The sequence below is a fragment of the Vigna umbellata genome, chromosome 5, assembly GCF_029865625.1.
Source record: "Vigna umbellata cultivar VRB3 chromosome 5, Vumbellata_1.0, whole genome shotgun sequence".
NCBI classification, from domain to species: Eukaryota; Viridiplantae; Streptophyta; class Magnoliopsida; order Fabales; family Fabaceae; genus Vigna; species Vigna umbellata.
In genome coordinates, this window is record NC_142169.1 from 19,678,155 (window position 1) to 19,696,094 (window position 17,940).

General features: G+C 32.8%; 1 protein-coding gene and 1 pseudogene across 1 annotated transcript; both read left to right on the forward strand.

The window, feature by feature from the left end:
* The first annotated feature begins 863 nt into the window (after positions 1–863).
* LOC124834234 (ethylene-responsive transcription factor 5-like) lies at positions 864–1,651 on the forward strand (annotated as a pseudogene).
* A 5,254-nt stretch (positions 1,652–6,905) lies between these two features.
* Positions 6,906–16,050, forward strand: LOC124824862 (putative 2-isopropylmalate synthase). The gene is made up of 12 exons (XM_088116365.1): positions 6,906–7,616; positions 11,870–12,083; positions 12,150–12,230; positions 12,352–12,444; positions 12,534–12,620; positions 12,847–12,947; positions 14,269–14,302; positions 14,377–14,451; positions 14,943–15,026; positions 15,121–15,255; positions 15,537–15,685; positions 15,762–16,050. The coding sequence occupies exons 1-12, from the start codon at positions 7,039–7,041 to the stop codon at positions 15,847–15,849; spliced, it is 1,719 nt and encodes a 572-aa protein (XP_087972491.1). The 5' UTR covers positions 6,906–7,038; the 3' UTR covers positions 15,850–16,050.
* Positions 16,051–17,940: the final 1,890 nt, after the last annotated feature.

Genomic DNA, 17,940 nt, shown 5'->3' on the forward strand with positions numbered 1-17,940 from the left:
GATTTTAATTAGTGTATAAAAAGATAATGGAGAAAAAATATTGTTTAATTGCAAATATTATTGGAGTGTTCCTCCCTACACTTCACCTGTTTCATCCTGCACCTCCCAATTGATAGTTATACCCTTCATTTAATAAATCTGAAAAAGTGTAATGATGGTTTAATGATTTTTTGCATTATAAATATTACTTAAATAAATATTTACAATAATAAATATTATTTAAATAATTGAGAAATTTTGCTGGAATAAAACATTTATAAATGTAGGGACCAAAATATCAAACCTTGAAGGTCAATCATGCAAGTTTTTTTGCCTTAGTAGTTGATTTTCGTGACAACATCTTATTCTGACAACATCATATGTGTTGCATTTGAATTATGAAAAAATGAATGTTTTAGGATACTTAAATAACAAAAAAATTTCATAATATTAAGGTTCTTATCAATATATTACTTGTCTAAGATGATTGGGGGAGATCTGTATAAGAAGCAAAACCACAAAACAATGTTATCTGACAGAAAAGCCACAAGTAGCTGTTAATTATACCTGAATTGATGATAACTTAATTGTTATACCTTAAAATCACAAATGAAACTTATAAATCAATAAACCCCGTACAAAACAATTGGTGACATATGCTTGAATATCATTAAATTTATTGTCTTCATAAGTGACTTGGGAATCTGAACTCATATACATTATTCATCCCATATTGTTACTTATATAAAATAGGCTTAATAGCTTATTTTGTCCCCAGTTTTGGTGAATTGTGTCAATTAGATCCATCCTTTTAAAAAAGTGTCAATTGCATCCTTACTTGGTAAAATTTGCCTCAATCAAGTCCCTTCCGTTAAATACTCATATATGGCGTTAACTTTTTATTCTCTCTCCACTGTTTCACTACAACACAACAGACCTTTCTGACACACTTGACACGTAAACTTTTTTATGAATCTAAATGAAACCTTCTCAATCTTCTTCCTTTGACTCTTGCCTCTCCTTCGATCACTACCTCACTGAGCTCCTCCACCCTGAAATTCAATGACCCCTTTTCGAATTCGACTCCAAACCCCAAATAATCGACCTCGACACCCCTAAACCCCTCACATCGCTTCACAAGAAACCTCAATTAAATAGGAAATCTTCTCTGCAAATCTCTCTCCCAAGAAGACCGAGTGGATCCAATTTGGGAAACAGGATCCCAACCCGCATGAGGTATTGTTGGAGAACCAGCCGGAGAATAAGCACTACAGAGGAGTCCGCCAACGACCTTGGGGAAAGTTTGTCGCCGAGATTTGCGACCCGAACAAGCGCGGGTCAAGAGTGTGGCTTGGAACCTTCGACATCGCCAAGGCCTACGATCGTGCTGCCTTTAGGCTTTGCGGCTCAAAGGCATCCTCAACTTCCCACTTGAAGCAAGCGCAGTGGAGGAGGCCACCGGCGCCGAAGGCGAAAAGAAGCAGCGCCGCGAGGAGGAGGAGGTAGAAGAAGTCAAGCCGATTGTGAAGAAGGAAAAACAACGAAACAGGAGGTGAACTATTTTCGGGAGTTTTCAGAAGTGCCAAAGGTGGCGAATTTCCCGTCGTATGTGAAGGAGTTGGCGAGCCTATTCTTCGGTGCTGACGGACATCACGAACACCGGCGTGGTTAAGCTTGGTGACGGGAGGGTGATGTGTTTGACGGAGACGCAGAAGGGGACGATTGTGATTGACCCTAATATGCTGGAAACGGTGGGGAAGTTCGTGTACAGTGACTCGTTGGGGGTCTGATTCACTACGCACCCCGTTGTAAGGGATAAGGAGTTTGTGACATTGTTTCCAGATTTGGTGAGAGCAGGGTACCTTGGGGTGAGGATGGAGCCCAATACCAAATGATATTTGGATATCTTAGCCTTAGATTGTGGAAAGATCATAATGCATAAGAGTGACTTATGGTTTACTTAACATTGATTAATTAACAGGATTGGACGGTTCAGAATACCACTGGATGGAAGTCTATATGGAGAACTAGATGCAACATTGGGCCTAAATGAACATGGGAAAGGCATGGACTTGTGTAGCATAAACCCTAATCATCTAGGAAAGAAATAAATATATGCGTATGCTTGTGGAGCACAGTGACCTTGTAACCCCAATCAATTTCTTCTTCCCATTTTTTCTCTCTCTGATATGTGTGTATTGTATTAATTGATGGCAACGATGTTGAGAATAAAAGATATGATGGATGAATTGATTGCTGACAATGGAGGTGGAGAATGAGTGGGAGAGAATAGAAGAGTGTTTGGGGTTGGATAATCAACGAATGAGTTATCTAAATCAAAGTAATGGAGGTGGAAAAATGGAGATTGTGCGTTTGACTTTTTGTATTGGAATTGGAAGTATAACTGCATAAAAGGACGAAAAGATAGCACTGACAGATGACAGAACGACCTACTTTGTTGTAGAGAAACAGATGAGAGAGAATAAAAAGTTAACTTTGTTTGTGAGTATTTAACAGAAGAGACTTGATTGAGGCAAATTTTACTAAGTAGAGATATAATTGATATTTTTTTAAAAAAATGGATCTAATTGACACAACTCACCAAAACTGGAGATAAAATAAACTATTAAGCCTATAAAATACATACATGAAAACAAAACATTTATTTAATATAAATAACTAGATAAATCAATTTTATATAATGAATGATTTATAGACTTATATCATCTATGACTAAATAAGAGTAAGATTCACTTTTCACACAAACTCTAAAACATCTTGTTTATACAACTACAAGAGATATCAGGGTCTTTCTCAAATACACTATATAATTCAGTGAAACTACATCCCCACGTAAATAAATCTTCTTGTGTTTAAGATTTTCTTTTCAACGTGTCTACTCTTATATGAAAAGTATCTAAATCTGAAAATAAATAATATCTAAACTTAAAATCTATTCCACGGAGTGCAGTTATATATATATTAATACAAACTATTCCACGTAGTTTTTTCAAACTTTTAAGCGTCAAACAGTGAACTGTAAATATGCCTCAGAAATTGTGGGTCAGCCTCCTCAATTTGTGTGATTTGCTTATACTCTTTCTTTTTATCTCTATTTAAAAGAGAAAATATTTTTTAATAACTTTTTCTAATAACTTTTTTATAAATGATAACTTGTAATTATCTATTTCAAATATACGAATTAAAAAAATAATAATAAATATTTTATTATCAAAAATTATTAACATATTATAATCTTAAAAAAAACAGGTTAACAATATTTTCATAATAGTCACGTTATTTTATTTGTTGGTTTGAATTTATTTTTTAAAATAATATTTGACACGATAACTAATCATATTATCAAAATATTGTTATTGGAATTTTCCATTTAAAAGAAATTGGATGAGTTGGGTGTTTAAAGTTTTACTTCACTGAAACAACTTTCTATGCTCACCAATAAGATATCTTTAAACCAGCTAAACTCAATTTCACACAAAAACATTTTCCGGAAATAGTGGGTGAAATTCAATCTTTCATGGTTATTTTTATGACTACAGAACAAGATTAATATAATATCTAATAAATGATTTCCAGAGATAAACAAGCAGGACTCAGGTCCAGAACTTACAAATTTTCCGTATAAGTTCATCACCGTCTCCACAAAAGTCAAGAAAATTTAGAATATAAAAATGTACTAAAACTGGATGTGACGTCATACCTATAATTGTTACATGAACCAACAACACACGTAATTTATAAAAGAATCTTGTTTATCCCGTTTTATGCCATTGTGCTTTTTATCAGACTCTGAGTTGTTTGTCCTTTTTAATTTTAAAAAATAGCAATCGTTATTTCTGTTTTTAAACACAGGGTTAAAAAATGTTTTTATCTCTTAATTTTAAGTATAAATTAAAATTAATTTTTTTTAATTTTGACTTAATTTAGTCTCCCAACTTTATAAATGTGTAGATTTAGTTTTTTTAACTAAATTTTGTTAGATTTATTTATGATTTTAAATGTATTTTTCAATTAATACAAAAATGTGTCAAACAGTTTAAACAACTCAAATGTTAAACTTAATAAAATTTAGTTAAAATAACTAAATTCATACAGTTCTAAAGATGAGATACTAAATTGGTCCAAAGTTTCGAAAATAGACTAATTTTAATTTTCACTTAAAGTTAAGAAATCAAAAACACATTTAACTCTTAAACAAACATATCAGTGAGTCTGATGTCGTCAAATTCAGCAAAATTTGGACATCAATTCTATCGGTTGCCACATAGTTGCCAAAATAACCGTGTCTTAGTTTAAGCATAGTGAGATATTTAACTATGTATATAACTTGTTTTTATAGATTAATGCTTTTAAGAGAACGTAAAACTATTAATTCAAGTACCCCTCCATGATAATATATATTTTAGTTTGTGGAGTTGAGGATAAAAGTTTTCTGAGCTTCCTTCGTTCTACTCTTTACACAGGTTATTCTTCATCCAATACCTTATATATGTTATTGTTCATCCTTTACTTTGTTCGGTCGTACTGAGAGATTACCTATAGAAGGTATTCTCATTTCAAAGTCAATAAAAATCTGACAATTTAACAATAAATACGTATTGAATGAAACCAACCTATCACAATACATCAAATTTATATTTATAAATTTTAAAATGGACTTTAAATTAACACTAGTTTAATTACAATCCGATTTAACCATAATATTATTGCATTAAATCATTATTATAACAATTTTAACACAACAATTTCAAAGTACTCATAGAAGATTGAGTTGTTACTGCTACTCCTTATTTATAAAAAGTCATTTTTAATGCAAGATTTTATTTTGAGATTATTTTTTATAAGTTCCTCTATGTCATTAAAATTAAAAATTTTATTTACTTTTTGCTTTAATAGTAAATTTTAAGTATGTGTAAAGAAATTAATAAAAAAAAAATTTAAATGTGATAATTTTATATTTACAATATTTTAAATTGTTTTTATAAAAAAATCCATTTTTTAAAGCGAAAATCTGATTGCGTTCTTTAAAACATATGAGATTTCTTTCTTTAATACATATAGTAAACAATAGATTTTAAAATCGTGATCATTTGACACTCTTATGTTTCTCTTACATTCAACTCAAGACTGTATAAAATATTATTTTATTATAATCTTCTATTTATACTTATTTTATTATATTAATATTATATTTTATTATAAACTCAATAAACACCAATTGTAAAACAATCTTTTTCCTAGATTTTATTTCTTTAATTTATACCCAAAATTTAACCTATCCCAATATCATACGGGGGAGCATATCACTGGTGCAATATGTTATTTTGTACAATTCTGATCTTAATGTCAAGCATTCATTATTGTTTTATTACGTATGAACAAGGAAAAAGCAAGCTTTTAAATATATTAATTTTTATTAGGTTTAAATTTCGGATATTCCTCGTGTATTTGTATGAGAATATCAAATGAATACTTATATCTACGTTTCAATTGAGTTTTAATATTTGAAAAATTAAATTAATTTTGTTTTATCCATTAAGTGTTGATAGACAGGAATTAAAATTGATTGATGTAGTGTACGACTTATTAAGTGAAATTTATTATTTAATTTGTTATTAAGTATTGTACAGGTATTATATATGTTATATTATTTTATTGTTTAGATTAGAGATTTTTTAGATTAGGAAACTTTTAACGAAAAGGAAGAAGCATTGGATGACCTGGAAATTTCAAGGTCGGAAAATAATAACAGAGCACCTAAAAGATAATTCACAAACAAGATCATAAACCCCAGTTTGCAAGAATAGATTGCAAACCCTAACCCTTAATTCGTGATACTGCAACGAAGAATCAAGCACCACCAACGAGAACCCAAACCCAAAATGCAAGCATCAGAAATCCAAATTCCCTAATTTGAAATCCTAACTTCGAAATTACAAGATCAAATCGCAAGCACAAAAACCCCGAAACGTAACGCACCACCACAAGCTCTGTTACCTTCGAAGACGCTGAGAAACGAAGGCCACCACGCCACAAGACGCAAGCCTCGATCTTCTCCTCCACAACCCTGCCGTCAAACAGGAACGCTCGTGACGGAGACGTGGAGGACAGGCCCTTAACGTCGCGGAGATAGAATCGCGCCTGGGCGGAAAACGCCTCCCCTCCCTGTGTGAACCGAACCAGAACCGAGAACAGGAAGAGGAAGGGAGCCTCCCTCCTTGCGCCACGAACTAGAACTGAGAGAAGGAGAGTTCTCTACAACGTCGAATCAGAAACAGAGAAGAGGGAGAAGAAGAACATCTCCTTGATTGACAAAGAGCCCACCCGAACACCCAACGCAACGCTGTCATCCTCTTCGTGCGTCCAGGTGTGGCGAGCTCGAACTAGGAAGAGAAGGAGGAAGGAAACCCTCACGAGAATTCTATACTGACCCAAAACAGAAGACTAAGGGGAAAAACGTTTCTGATCAGGGCTAATTGAGAGTGAATCAGCTTTTGGAAGACTGAATCAACATTTGGAAGAGAAATAATTAGAAATTCCTAATCTATGAATTTTAATAGGTTTGATTAAATTTAAGTTCCTGATAATTTAAATCCCCTCTCGCCGGCAACGGCAACGTCATGTGACCCCATGGTTCTTCAAACCTCGTACACCCCAGAATCCGAAGCCGACTTCGACTATGTAGAAGATGACGAAGACTTTAATTTCCTAACATTTTTAATTAAATTTTGTGCGACATCATAATTGTTCATTTAAAAAAATTTTACGTCAACAAATTTTAACACCGTTTGTTAATACTTAACGAACAAGATAAAATTCACTCAATTTTTCAAAGAGTCAATTAAGACTGATACAAATACGAAGATATAACTTCGTATTCTCGTGTATAAATATGAATAGTATCCGAGAGTTTAAACCTTTTTATTAATACTTCGTATTTTTCTTAAAACATAACTGCAATAATGCAATAAGTACAGAGAAAAGTTAAATATTTCAGAAAAAATATTAAATAAAAAGTAATTAACTTTGTTACTATAAATGAGAAGACAAAACATCTTCCTCGGTCCAAAGATTCTTTCCTCTGAATCAAAACTTGCATCCATGAACAGCACTCGCTCTCGTTCCCGGCCCGAGTATATCCCGGGCCATATTCCGGACCCTTCCTACGTCCGCATATTAGACACCACCCTCCGAGACGGCGAGCAAGCCCCCGGCGCTGCCATGACCGCAGAGCAGAAGCTGAGGATAGCGCGGCAGCTGGCGAAGCTGGGCGTGGACGTGATCGATGCGGGGTTCCCGTCTGCATCACAGGAGGACTTCAACGCCGTAAAGATGATAGCGGAGGAAGTTGGGAAGAAGTTCGACGATGATGAGTACGTTCCGGTGATTGTTGCAATATGCAGGTGCAATGAGAAGGACATTAGGACTGCATGGGAGGCTGTGAAGGAGGCGAAGAGGCCGAGGCTTATGCCCTTCATCGCCACCAGCCCCATTCACATGGAGTACAAGCTCCGAAAGACCAAACAAGAGGTTCTACAAATAGCTCGCCACATGGTCACTTTTGCTCGCAGTTTGGGTTGTCGTGACATCCAGTTCGCTGCTGAGGATGCAGCCAGGTTCCTCTCATCTCCTTTCTCTTTCCATATGGAAAAAGTTAGTTTCACACAGATTTAAAAAAAGAACATTAATTTGATACTACTTTTAATAATATAATAATATATATTATGATTTTAAATTAAATAATAATATAATTATAATTGAAATATTATTATTTGACAGTGTAAAATGAGTGTAATATGTTGTTTTCTACTCGTAATAATATTTTGATACACGCAAATTTATGTAATAAAATAATATTTTAATATACACAAATTTAAGTAACAATAGAATTATATATTTTTATATTTACTTTACATATAATAATATAATTTAAAGTATAAAATAAAAAAGAAATATGAAATAAATGTGAAAAATTATGTGTTCCAAAATATTATTTTTTCATAAATCTTTTACAGATCTTTTATTATTATTTTTATAAATATGTGTCAAATAAATGGCATATATATTATATATGTTTCTAGAGTACAGAGAAACCTAATTCCAAAAAAATCCAAAATTTAAATATGTGGATGATAGCGGTTAACCGAGTAATAATAGATAAATGAAATTAAATTAAAATAGATAATTATGATAAGGGTATTGTACATACCAATTCTAAAGAAGTCCACTGCAATTTAAAAGTACCCCCGATGCTTTAAAAACTAAAATACATTTTTTGAAATATCTTTTAAAAATAAAAATAAAAATATATGATAAAAATAAATATGTTATAACGTTAAATTATATATATATATATATCGGTCCAATTATAGAACAACTTCTATTAATTAGGTCACAACATTATCAATATTAAGCACACAATTCAATTATAGAAAGTATAAATATGTTATGTAAAGTCCTGCACATTTCTAAGATAGTATATTTCAAAATAAGGATGGTCTATCAACAAAGAAAAATGATAATTTGATACACCGAATTTTTTATTAAATGATATACATTAACAAAATATACATTTGTATTAAATGATATCAATAACCAAACTTCAGTTGAATGAAAGGAAAAAAAAAATAGTATAAGAGTGTTGCTTCTCTAATGTTCCTGTATTATCCTTTTTTTTTCATGAAAACATTATCAAGGCACATGGATATCACAACCACATCCAACAATACACAATATAAGCTACAAAGAATTTAAATCGTACCAAATTAAAAAAAAAAAAACTTATACATCTCTTCATAACTCATACGTCAAACTAAAATCATCAAACATCTAAACAACAATCACTAGTACAAATTTTTCTTTTAAACTCGTACTATATACCTCATTTTAAACCTAACCGTTGCCTATCACAAGACGATGGCAGTTTCGTAATAAATCGGACCTTATAGGCCTCGGTTGTATGTGAAACCGGTGCAGAACACATATATGACCTCGGTTGCATGCAGAACCGAAGCCGAAATGGTGTCTAAAAAGTTGACAAATTTCTGAGCAGGTGATGCTACCTCGGTTTCATACAGAACCGAGGCATAAAGCCTTCATTTTAAGCATCAGTCAGCACAGACCCGGTGTCCAAACACTCTTAGGCTTCGATGCTTTCCTAACCGAAGCATATATTCTTCGCGTTGTGCTTCAAATTTCAGAGTTTGCTCATTTCTTCTCGCGCTATGCTTCTTATTTCTCTTCGCGTCGCCGCTGTTCTCCCAAGGGCTGCCTCCACCAGCGTCACCGCTGTTCTCCCAAGGGCTGCCTCCACCAGCGTCGCCGCTTCGCTTCGTCCGTCGCCGCTTCCCTTCGTCTGTCGTCGCTGTCGTCCATTGCTTCTTCGGTTCTTCTTCTTCGCGTTGTTGCCGTCCATTTCTTCTTCGTTGTTCTTTAGTTTAGATCCGAAAAGGGTTCGGCCCTTATTTCTTGTTTAGATCTGAAAAGGGGTGTTCATCCTTCTTCCCTGTTTAGATCTGTGCACAATGGGGCGAGATTATCTTCTCACGGAGAGACCCAACTTTGGGGCAGCACCACCAGCGGTCTCGCGCAAGCCAAAGACGGAGGCGCGGCGAAGGCGCAAGGGCGCAATGGTCGTTCCTTTTCTTGCGGCAGGGCGCAGGAGGGAGGCTTCCTTCCTCTTCTCTGTTCCGATTCGTCTAGGTTTTAAATTTCAATTTTTGGATTTTTGATTGGAGTTTCTTCTTGTTCCCTGTTGAATTTTTGGATTTTTGGTTTTCTACTTATGTTTCGGGAGAAGAAGGAATATCCGGGGGCGGAAGGGGCGGTGGGGTGAGTGGCGGCAGAGCTAAGACCTCCAGGAACAGAGGAACAGAGGTTGGTGGAGAATCCTTCTTGTTTCACTGAAAACGTGGAATTGCGTTGTTGTGTTGGTAGCTCTGAAAGTGGGAAGGTGAAATGATGCTGGTGGCAGTGGAAGATGGATGTCTGCTTATGCATAAGAACATACATCAAGAACATCCTAAAGGTTAAAAAAATTAAAAATCAAACAAGTTACTACCTCTGTTACGTAAAAACCGAGGCATAAATCTTGTTCTTTTTAACTCAGTTCACAACCGAGGCATAAAACCTACCCATTTTTACTTCGCCGGTATATGCCTCGGTTGTAGAACCGGTGTCTATAAGCAAAAGTAGCCGGTGCAATATCCTCTTAGTGCACTAGTGAATAAATAAATAAATATATATATGTATGTATATATATATATATATATATATATATATATATATATATATATATATATAAAGATAATTATGTCTGTTTTATAACAATTAGATATTATTAGACTAAACTTGAGAAGACTAGTATATTGAGTAGAATATGGACCCTACACCTATCATTACTCATTCACTCCTATATCTCAAGAGGTATAGTTATATCATCTTTGGGCGATTTCCCTATCTATAGAGTATGACAAAGTAAATTTTGTACTTGTGAGTTTGATCTCTTACTGAAACTCCATATAGGAATCTTTATCGACTTTCATAACTATTTATCTTCTTCATATGAGTTCAATATTAGTAGAGTTAAGATGACATCATTCCGATCTTTGCCATCAATACACTTCACACACCACCACAAATAGTAGTATTCTCACCCTAAGAATAATTACCTTCTCATTTCATATAATTCATATCAACTCACAATACTAATTTATTCAAGACACATTCATAATTACATTAAAAAAAAACTAAAAAAGCAACAAAGAGAATAAAAAACACAAGGTTACACCTGCCAACATCCCAAGGTACCTAATACCCAAACTTATTTGAACTCACTTGGGTTGTGCCAATGCCCTAAACTCATAGAAGGTAGTGTTCGTCGCCCTAAACCTCTAAAGCTCATTGACTTTAATTTTCAAAGTTACGTCTAGCGTATCCAAAATCACCACTCAACGTTATATTTGAAACTAGAGATACATAAGCACATCAGTTTGTTCAATTGGTTCAAATTAGTGTTTTATCCCTTTTATAAGTCTTAATTAATCCTAGATCATGTCAAAATAACTAGAAGTCAATTGTTGAGACTCATATGCCCATTTCCATAAATCAATCAATCAATTCAACTCATACCCTATGTTTTAAAAACTATTTCACCATACAATTTCACTCATAGTGTTCATCACAAGTTAATTTCAATGAATCAAAATCACAATCAAACAATCATATCATCTCATTAAGTACATAAGTTAAAATAGATATAATCAAGTGTAAAATATTACTAGCTTAACTCATATATAGTCTTAGTTCTATATTTAACGTGATGTTCTAATTATACAAAAAAACTCATTAATTATTTAAGATTACATGCAAACTTGCGAATACGACATGCAAACCCATAAGATTAACTTAAGAATAGAGAAAAAAAAAAATGTAGCAAATCGATTGTTTGTGTTGTCCTCTATTCGAGGAGTAATAAGGTGAGTTTAGATCAAATGAAGGATGAAGTAATAATGTTGGAGAAATGGCACAGAAGGTTTAGAGAGAAACAAGTTTTTAAAAAATACATTCCCTTTTATTCTTTCCTTTCCATTCTGCATCTCTTCTCTAGCATACAATGTCTTTTTTTTATTGGCTTTTGAAATAATTTTAAAATAACATCTGTTTCCCGAAAAATTTAGATAAATATATGAATAATGTAAATAATGGTTAAATATATTGAATAATATAGTTATCCTATGAATGGAAAATATATTTTGTAAACTGGGTAGAGATGGCATTATAATATATATATAAAGTAAAATATATTATATATTATTAAAAGGCGAATTATGAGTTGTATTTTAAGTTTATTGAATGTTTGTTGGAGCAGATCGGATAGAGAGTTTCTTTATGAAATATATGGAGATGTTATAAAAGCTGGGGCAACAACATTGGGCGTAGGAGACACTGTGGGCATAACAATGCCTTTGGAGTTTGGAAAACTGATTGCTGACATAAAAGCCAATACCCCTGGAATTGAAAATGCTATTATTTCTGCTCACTGTCATAATGATCTTGGACATGCTACTGCAAACACAATTGAGGTATTTTTATAACACTATACCACTCAATTACTGTAATCAATTTCACTGACTTGTATTTACTTTCAGGCTGCCCGTGCTGGTGCAAGACAACTAGAAGTATCAATTAATGGAATTGGTGAAAGGGCTGGTAATGCTGCATTTGAAGAGGTTATACTATCATTCTTCTATTTTCTATCTTATATTTACACTTATTTACTCTTGTATTATTTTTATTATTATTAGTATAGTAAATGAGCTCAGTAACTTAATATATTTTTTTTTATTGAAGGTTGTGATGGCCCTAAGATGCAGAGGAGTTCATGTTTTAGGTGGTTTATATACTGGAATTAATACAAAGGAGATACTGAAGACCAGCAAGATGGTTTAATATTTTTAAACTATTCATTCATTTTTGGAATATTTTCCTCCTTTCTTCAATTTAAAATTGTATATACTTTTGTTTTTGAACAGGTTGAAGAGTTCTCTGGTATGCATTTACAGCCACACAAAGCTATAGTAGGTGATAATGCATTTCTACATGAAAGTGGCATTCATCAGGTTAGTGGAGTTAAAAGCTACCCTCTTGCGTTTTATTTTCTTAATGCCTATTCTATTTCTCAAATAAATATTATGATTTCTGTATATCTAATCAGTGATTTTTACTAGTGTCTTGTATTTGTTATATATCTTTCAACATAAACTATAATGATTTCTATATATCTATTTTTCAGTTGGTTTCTTAAATTTTTTCCCTTTTGTTTTTAATATTATTTCTACTTTGTAGGATGGATTGTTAAAGCACAGAGCTACATATGAAATACTTTCTCCTGAAGATATTGGTTATGAAAGGTCCAGTGGAGCTAATATGGTACTAGGGAAGCTAAGGTATATGCCATTTTCTTACAACTCTATTTGATATATATATACAGAGAGATAGAAATACAATATATATATATATTAAGATAAAATGTTATCTTAAATTTTAAACATAATATAAAAAATAACATTTTAAGGTGTGAATTAAAGGAAAAATGAACATACAACCTTATAATAAACTCACTTCAATACGCAACAACGTAATTCATAATGAAACGAAACTCCTCGCTTCATCTTCTTTATCGCGAAACACTTCCTCGCAACCTGCAAAACTTGAAACACAGAAAGCCTTAAATCTCTTCGCACCAGAAACCCTAAATTGCGACTTCGATCATCTTCCAAATTGAATCCCAAATTTAATTCCAAATTGAATCCCAATACTTTAAATCCCAAATTCCTCTCAGATTTTTAATCCCAAATTGAATCTCAAATTCAATTTTATTGAACCCTAAATCCCTTTTCAGAAGCTCTACTAATTATAATGTCGATGTTGTACACAAAGCTTCCATTATCCAAAAGTTGTCTGTGTTGCTTCAACCTGTTGCTGCAAATGGCAAGAAAGTTCCTGTTGGACAAAGAAAACTGATGTGTAATGATGACTGTGCTAAGTTAGAACGTAAGTGGGTACTTGCAGATGTCTTTGAGGTAACTGCTCCAAATTTGGATTCTCTCCATTTTGGTGACAATCCTGTTGCTTTTGAATTGCTTTCTGACATGTTGAGACGTGATCCTAAATGGGTTTTATCTATTGAGGAGAGATGCAAGGTTTTGGTTCTTGGCAAGAACAGGGGAAATACACAAGGTCAAAAAATCCATATTTTCTCTCCTATGATAAAGGACAAAAGAGATGCAGTGTGGTTCATTGCTGAAAGATGAAAGCTTGCGGTGTATGTAAGCCAAAGTCTACGTTTCAACTCTCACCATGCCACGTGTTCAAAAATTGACACATCACCCTCCCATTTGTGCAAAAACTTATTGACTCAAATTAGCACTTTTAAGGACTCAATTGGAGATTCTAATAAGTCGGTGATCAAACTGGGAAAAACCCACATAAATAGAGACAACTAAAGGGTTTAAACCTAAAATTTGTGACTCACCATAAAGTAGAATCAGCTTAGTTGACCTTTTTTTTAGCTCAATTCTATCCGAATCAAATTGTGTCAATCAAGTTGATTCACTTTTATATTTCAATTTGGTATTTTGGTTCATCATGTTTATTAACTTTTTTATTCGTAATTTAGTAATAATTGATTAATTAATTTTTGTCTTAGACTTCATATATTTAAATTATAACTTTTTTTTCCTTCGTTTATACTTCCTCACCGTCTAGCGGACGTCAAGCTTTGAAAAATCGACTTAAAGAGGTATGTAACTCTTTTTTGTCATGATCAAAGGCACAGTTACCATTCTTCTCATTGAGCTATTTCTACCTTTTCAGCTTGGTTATGAACTCAAGGAGGATGAAGTTGAGAGTGTATTTAGAAACTTCAAAGCAATGGCTGAAAAAAGAAAGGTTAATAATTAGTTTTCTTTTTCCTTTTTTTTCATTTCTCAATATTATACACAGTTTATTGTACTTTATGACTAATCCGGATTAAAAGATAAAATACTTTTAGAAGCATGTTGGGACATATATAGATTATTTCATGAATTTTAGAATACTCAAGATTTATTCATTTTTCATAAAAAAAAACTTAAAATTTATCCATTTCAATAAATTAAAAAAATTGCACCCTTTTTATACATAATCGGATTTATTCACTCTTATTTAACGTCAAATTATAACCTACTATCGAACAAGAAAACATAGTTTTGCAGCCCTAAATTAAATTACTAATCATAAATAGAAGCATCCAAAATTTTGAAGCATAAAAATAGAGAAAAGCAAAAGTTTCACAATATAATTGTTGCTATTTTTATAATGTCTTTAATTGTGACTCCATTTTGGTCATCTTGAACTAATGTCCTCTTATTATCTGACTCCAATATTTTTCTTTTCCTTAGAGAGTTACTGATGTTGACCTTAAAGCATTGGTATCAGATAAAGTTTCTGAAGTAGAACCTATTTGGAAACTTGGTGGGTTGCAGGTAAATTGAAATGAGATTAATTTTAAACTATATATATATGTATGATAATAATACAAAAGAAAGAAGAAAAATTAATGAATATCTATCAATGTAGGTGACATGTGGAACTCTGAATTTTTCAACAACAAGTGTCCAACTTGTTTCAATTGACAGTAGGACACATGTTGCTTGTTCTGTTGGAAAAGGACCAGTGGATTCAGCTTACAAGGCTGTCGATCTCATTGTGAAGGTTTGATGTTTAACAATTTCCAACTTTCTATTTTTATTATCCTTTTCCATAGTTTGCTATTTTGTGTACTCTTATGAAATTCTATTGATATACAAGTATTTATGAACTTCTCTCCCAAGGATTAGGGTTTTCATGGGAAACTTTGTGTATATGAAAACATTGTAGTTCAATGGTTGGGTCATATATGGAAGTTTCATCATCTAAGATCAATGATATTATTTTCCAATTTATATTTTTTAAATGAAAATGAAAATGAAGGAATTTTACAATTTTTTATGCAGGAAGCTGTGAAAGTACTTGAGTACTCTCTAAATACAGTGACTGAAGGCACCGATGCAATTGCAACTGTACATGTTGTACTTCGAAAAGAGAACACGAACTCACATACTTCTACTTTATTAAATGGAAACATAATTTATCCAACATTTAGGTATTTTTTATTAAAACTCGATTGCTTTAGTATATCATTCTTTTACTAATAGTCCTCGTTTTTTGTCTTTTTACAGTGGGATTGGAAAAGGAGTAGATGTTGTTGTTTCCAGTGTAGAGGCTTATCTTACTGCACTAAACAAAATGCTCCATTTCAAGGAATGATTTATATCTTTTAATAGCCGAATGTATGCAATAAGTTCCATTGGCTGTTTGTAATTTCTCAGTTAAGTTTAAAATGGAGTATTCTAATCTACTTTTCAAAGTTTGCATATCCAGCGATAGCTATGCCAAAAACCAGACCATGTAATGTTTCCTTGATATATTTGAATTGCAAATGTTAATTCCTTTTTCCTTTTTCTTTAAGGGTAGCTTTATGTTGGATTAAACGTAAGGTCGATAATTTATCCATTTTTTAATGTAATTTTCTAGTTGTGGGGCAATTCAAGCCCTTATATTTTTTACTTTTAAATTATGCATTATATTTGATTTAATAGTTCTTTTTCTATTTCATTTTATGCGTTGTGTTTTATTATTTTGGGTTTAGTTATTTATTTTTTGGAGGTTTTTTGTTCTGAGATCATTGAAATATTCCTAAGTTTTTATTGAGTTATGAGAGATTTACCAAATACATGATAGATAAATTTTTAAGGACAATGAATTTATACATTTGAGAAATCAAGTTTTGTTTGTGTTATTATGAGCCTTTATAATTATAAGAGACCATGTAATGTAATATGTTATGAAGGTTGGATAACTTAATTCATTAACGTTGAACTGATTGCCATATATATGCTTGTTTAAATGTCACAGGTCATTTAATCATTATTATAAGTTTTTTCTGTGGCAGAGTAATGGAATATAAAGAGCATGAAAATGGAGGATGGAATGTTGTGTCATAAATGAAAAGTAAAAGGGGCAGACGAGGCAATTGACATGGAGTAGAGGATGTGTTGATGATATTGACATAGCAGCAACGACTGATTCATTAAAGAAGGGTATCTTAGTATTTTTAATTTTGGTCTATTGGAAAGGGGTGCAATTTGTAATAGAAAACGTGTGTAAGAAAAATGTTAGGTAGCATACGTGTTCGGGTCCACTATTGAGATAAGCTTTATTTTTCAACATAATCCAACCAATATCTTGTGAGAGGGTTTCTCCCTACATCACCACATATGCTTCTTCCTTCACCATCCCATTCCATAACTGTCCCTCGATAAAAAGTTAAAAAAAAAATGGAAAGAAATCATTGAAAGCATAAATAAATATGAGAGATCCATTGGATCTTTAAAAGAAACCAATACGAATATCAACATCGGTTGAAACTCAACTAATCGTCATTTTCGTTGAGAACCATTGGGATATCTATTGGGCTCCAGTTTTGGTAGTCCTTGATTTTTTCAGACATCTTCCAGATAGAGAATTCCACGTGCAACGTTGGAATTAGAAATATATATTTTTTCGTTAAGCTCTTCAAGGATTTAGCCCTTTTCTGAATAAATCGTGAGTGATGTTCCTTTGTGACTCAAAAATTGTCTTTTGTTCCATTACAACATCTCCCAGGATCCCTCGTCACAGTACATACAATTGTTTCACTCTTCTAGTAATCATTAAGGAAAGAATAAAAAATTAATAAAACAAAATGAAACGGTTCGAAAATTTACATTCCTGCTACTCATGCTTAATTGATATAATTTTTCACTTCCCAGTTTTGTACTATATACATCAAGGGAATAAAAGAGGCATAAGTAAGAAGCGTGCAGTGGTGGAATCATAGTGAAGTGTTGATGGCGCATTTTTCATTTGCGTTCAATAGGTTGGCAAAGTCCTTTGCAACCAAGAGAAGTGAGAGTTCCGATGGATGCAATGGAAGAGAAGCAATGGAAGAGAAGCTACGGGCAATGGCAAAGGAAGCCAGAAAGATCACTTCATGTTGCATAGCTCCGGCACCATTAATGTTGACGGTTCAAACAACTTTACCTCACTAAAATAATAAACGAAAAAAAATAATACAGAATTCGAAGGCTTCAACGGAAATGGAATATCCGTTAGGCCTTCAACGGATATGCATATCTATCAACAAATATCAGTATCCGTTAAAGGCCCAATGAATTCTCATTTTCGTTGAGGCCTTCGCAATTCTATTCTTCTCCATTTTTTCACATCACACGCAGCTAGTATATACCACTAGCACAACACAAATCTTACATAATGTACAACACACAATATACATGCAGATCAAACTATTTATCATGC

What these genes read in the sequence shown, in the direction of transcription:
- LOC124824862 (XM_088116365.1), top strand. Translation starts at nt 7,039, where the DNA reads ATGAGAAGACAAAACATCTTCCTCGGTCCAAAGATTCTTTCCTCTGAA. An exon ending in GGAAACTTGGTGGGTTGCAG is followed by an intron (nt 15,027 to 15,120) that starts GTAAATTGAAAT and finishes CTATCAATGTAG; the next exon opens with GTGACATGTGGAACTCTGAA. An exon ending in ATAATTTATCCAACATTTAG is followed by an intron (nt 15,686 to 15,761) that starts GTATTTTTTATT and finishes GTCTTTTTACAG; the next exon opens with TGGGATTGGAAAAGGAGTAG.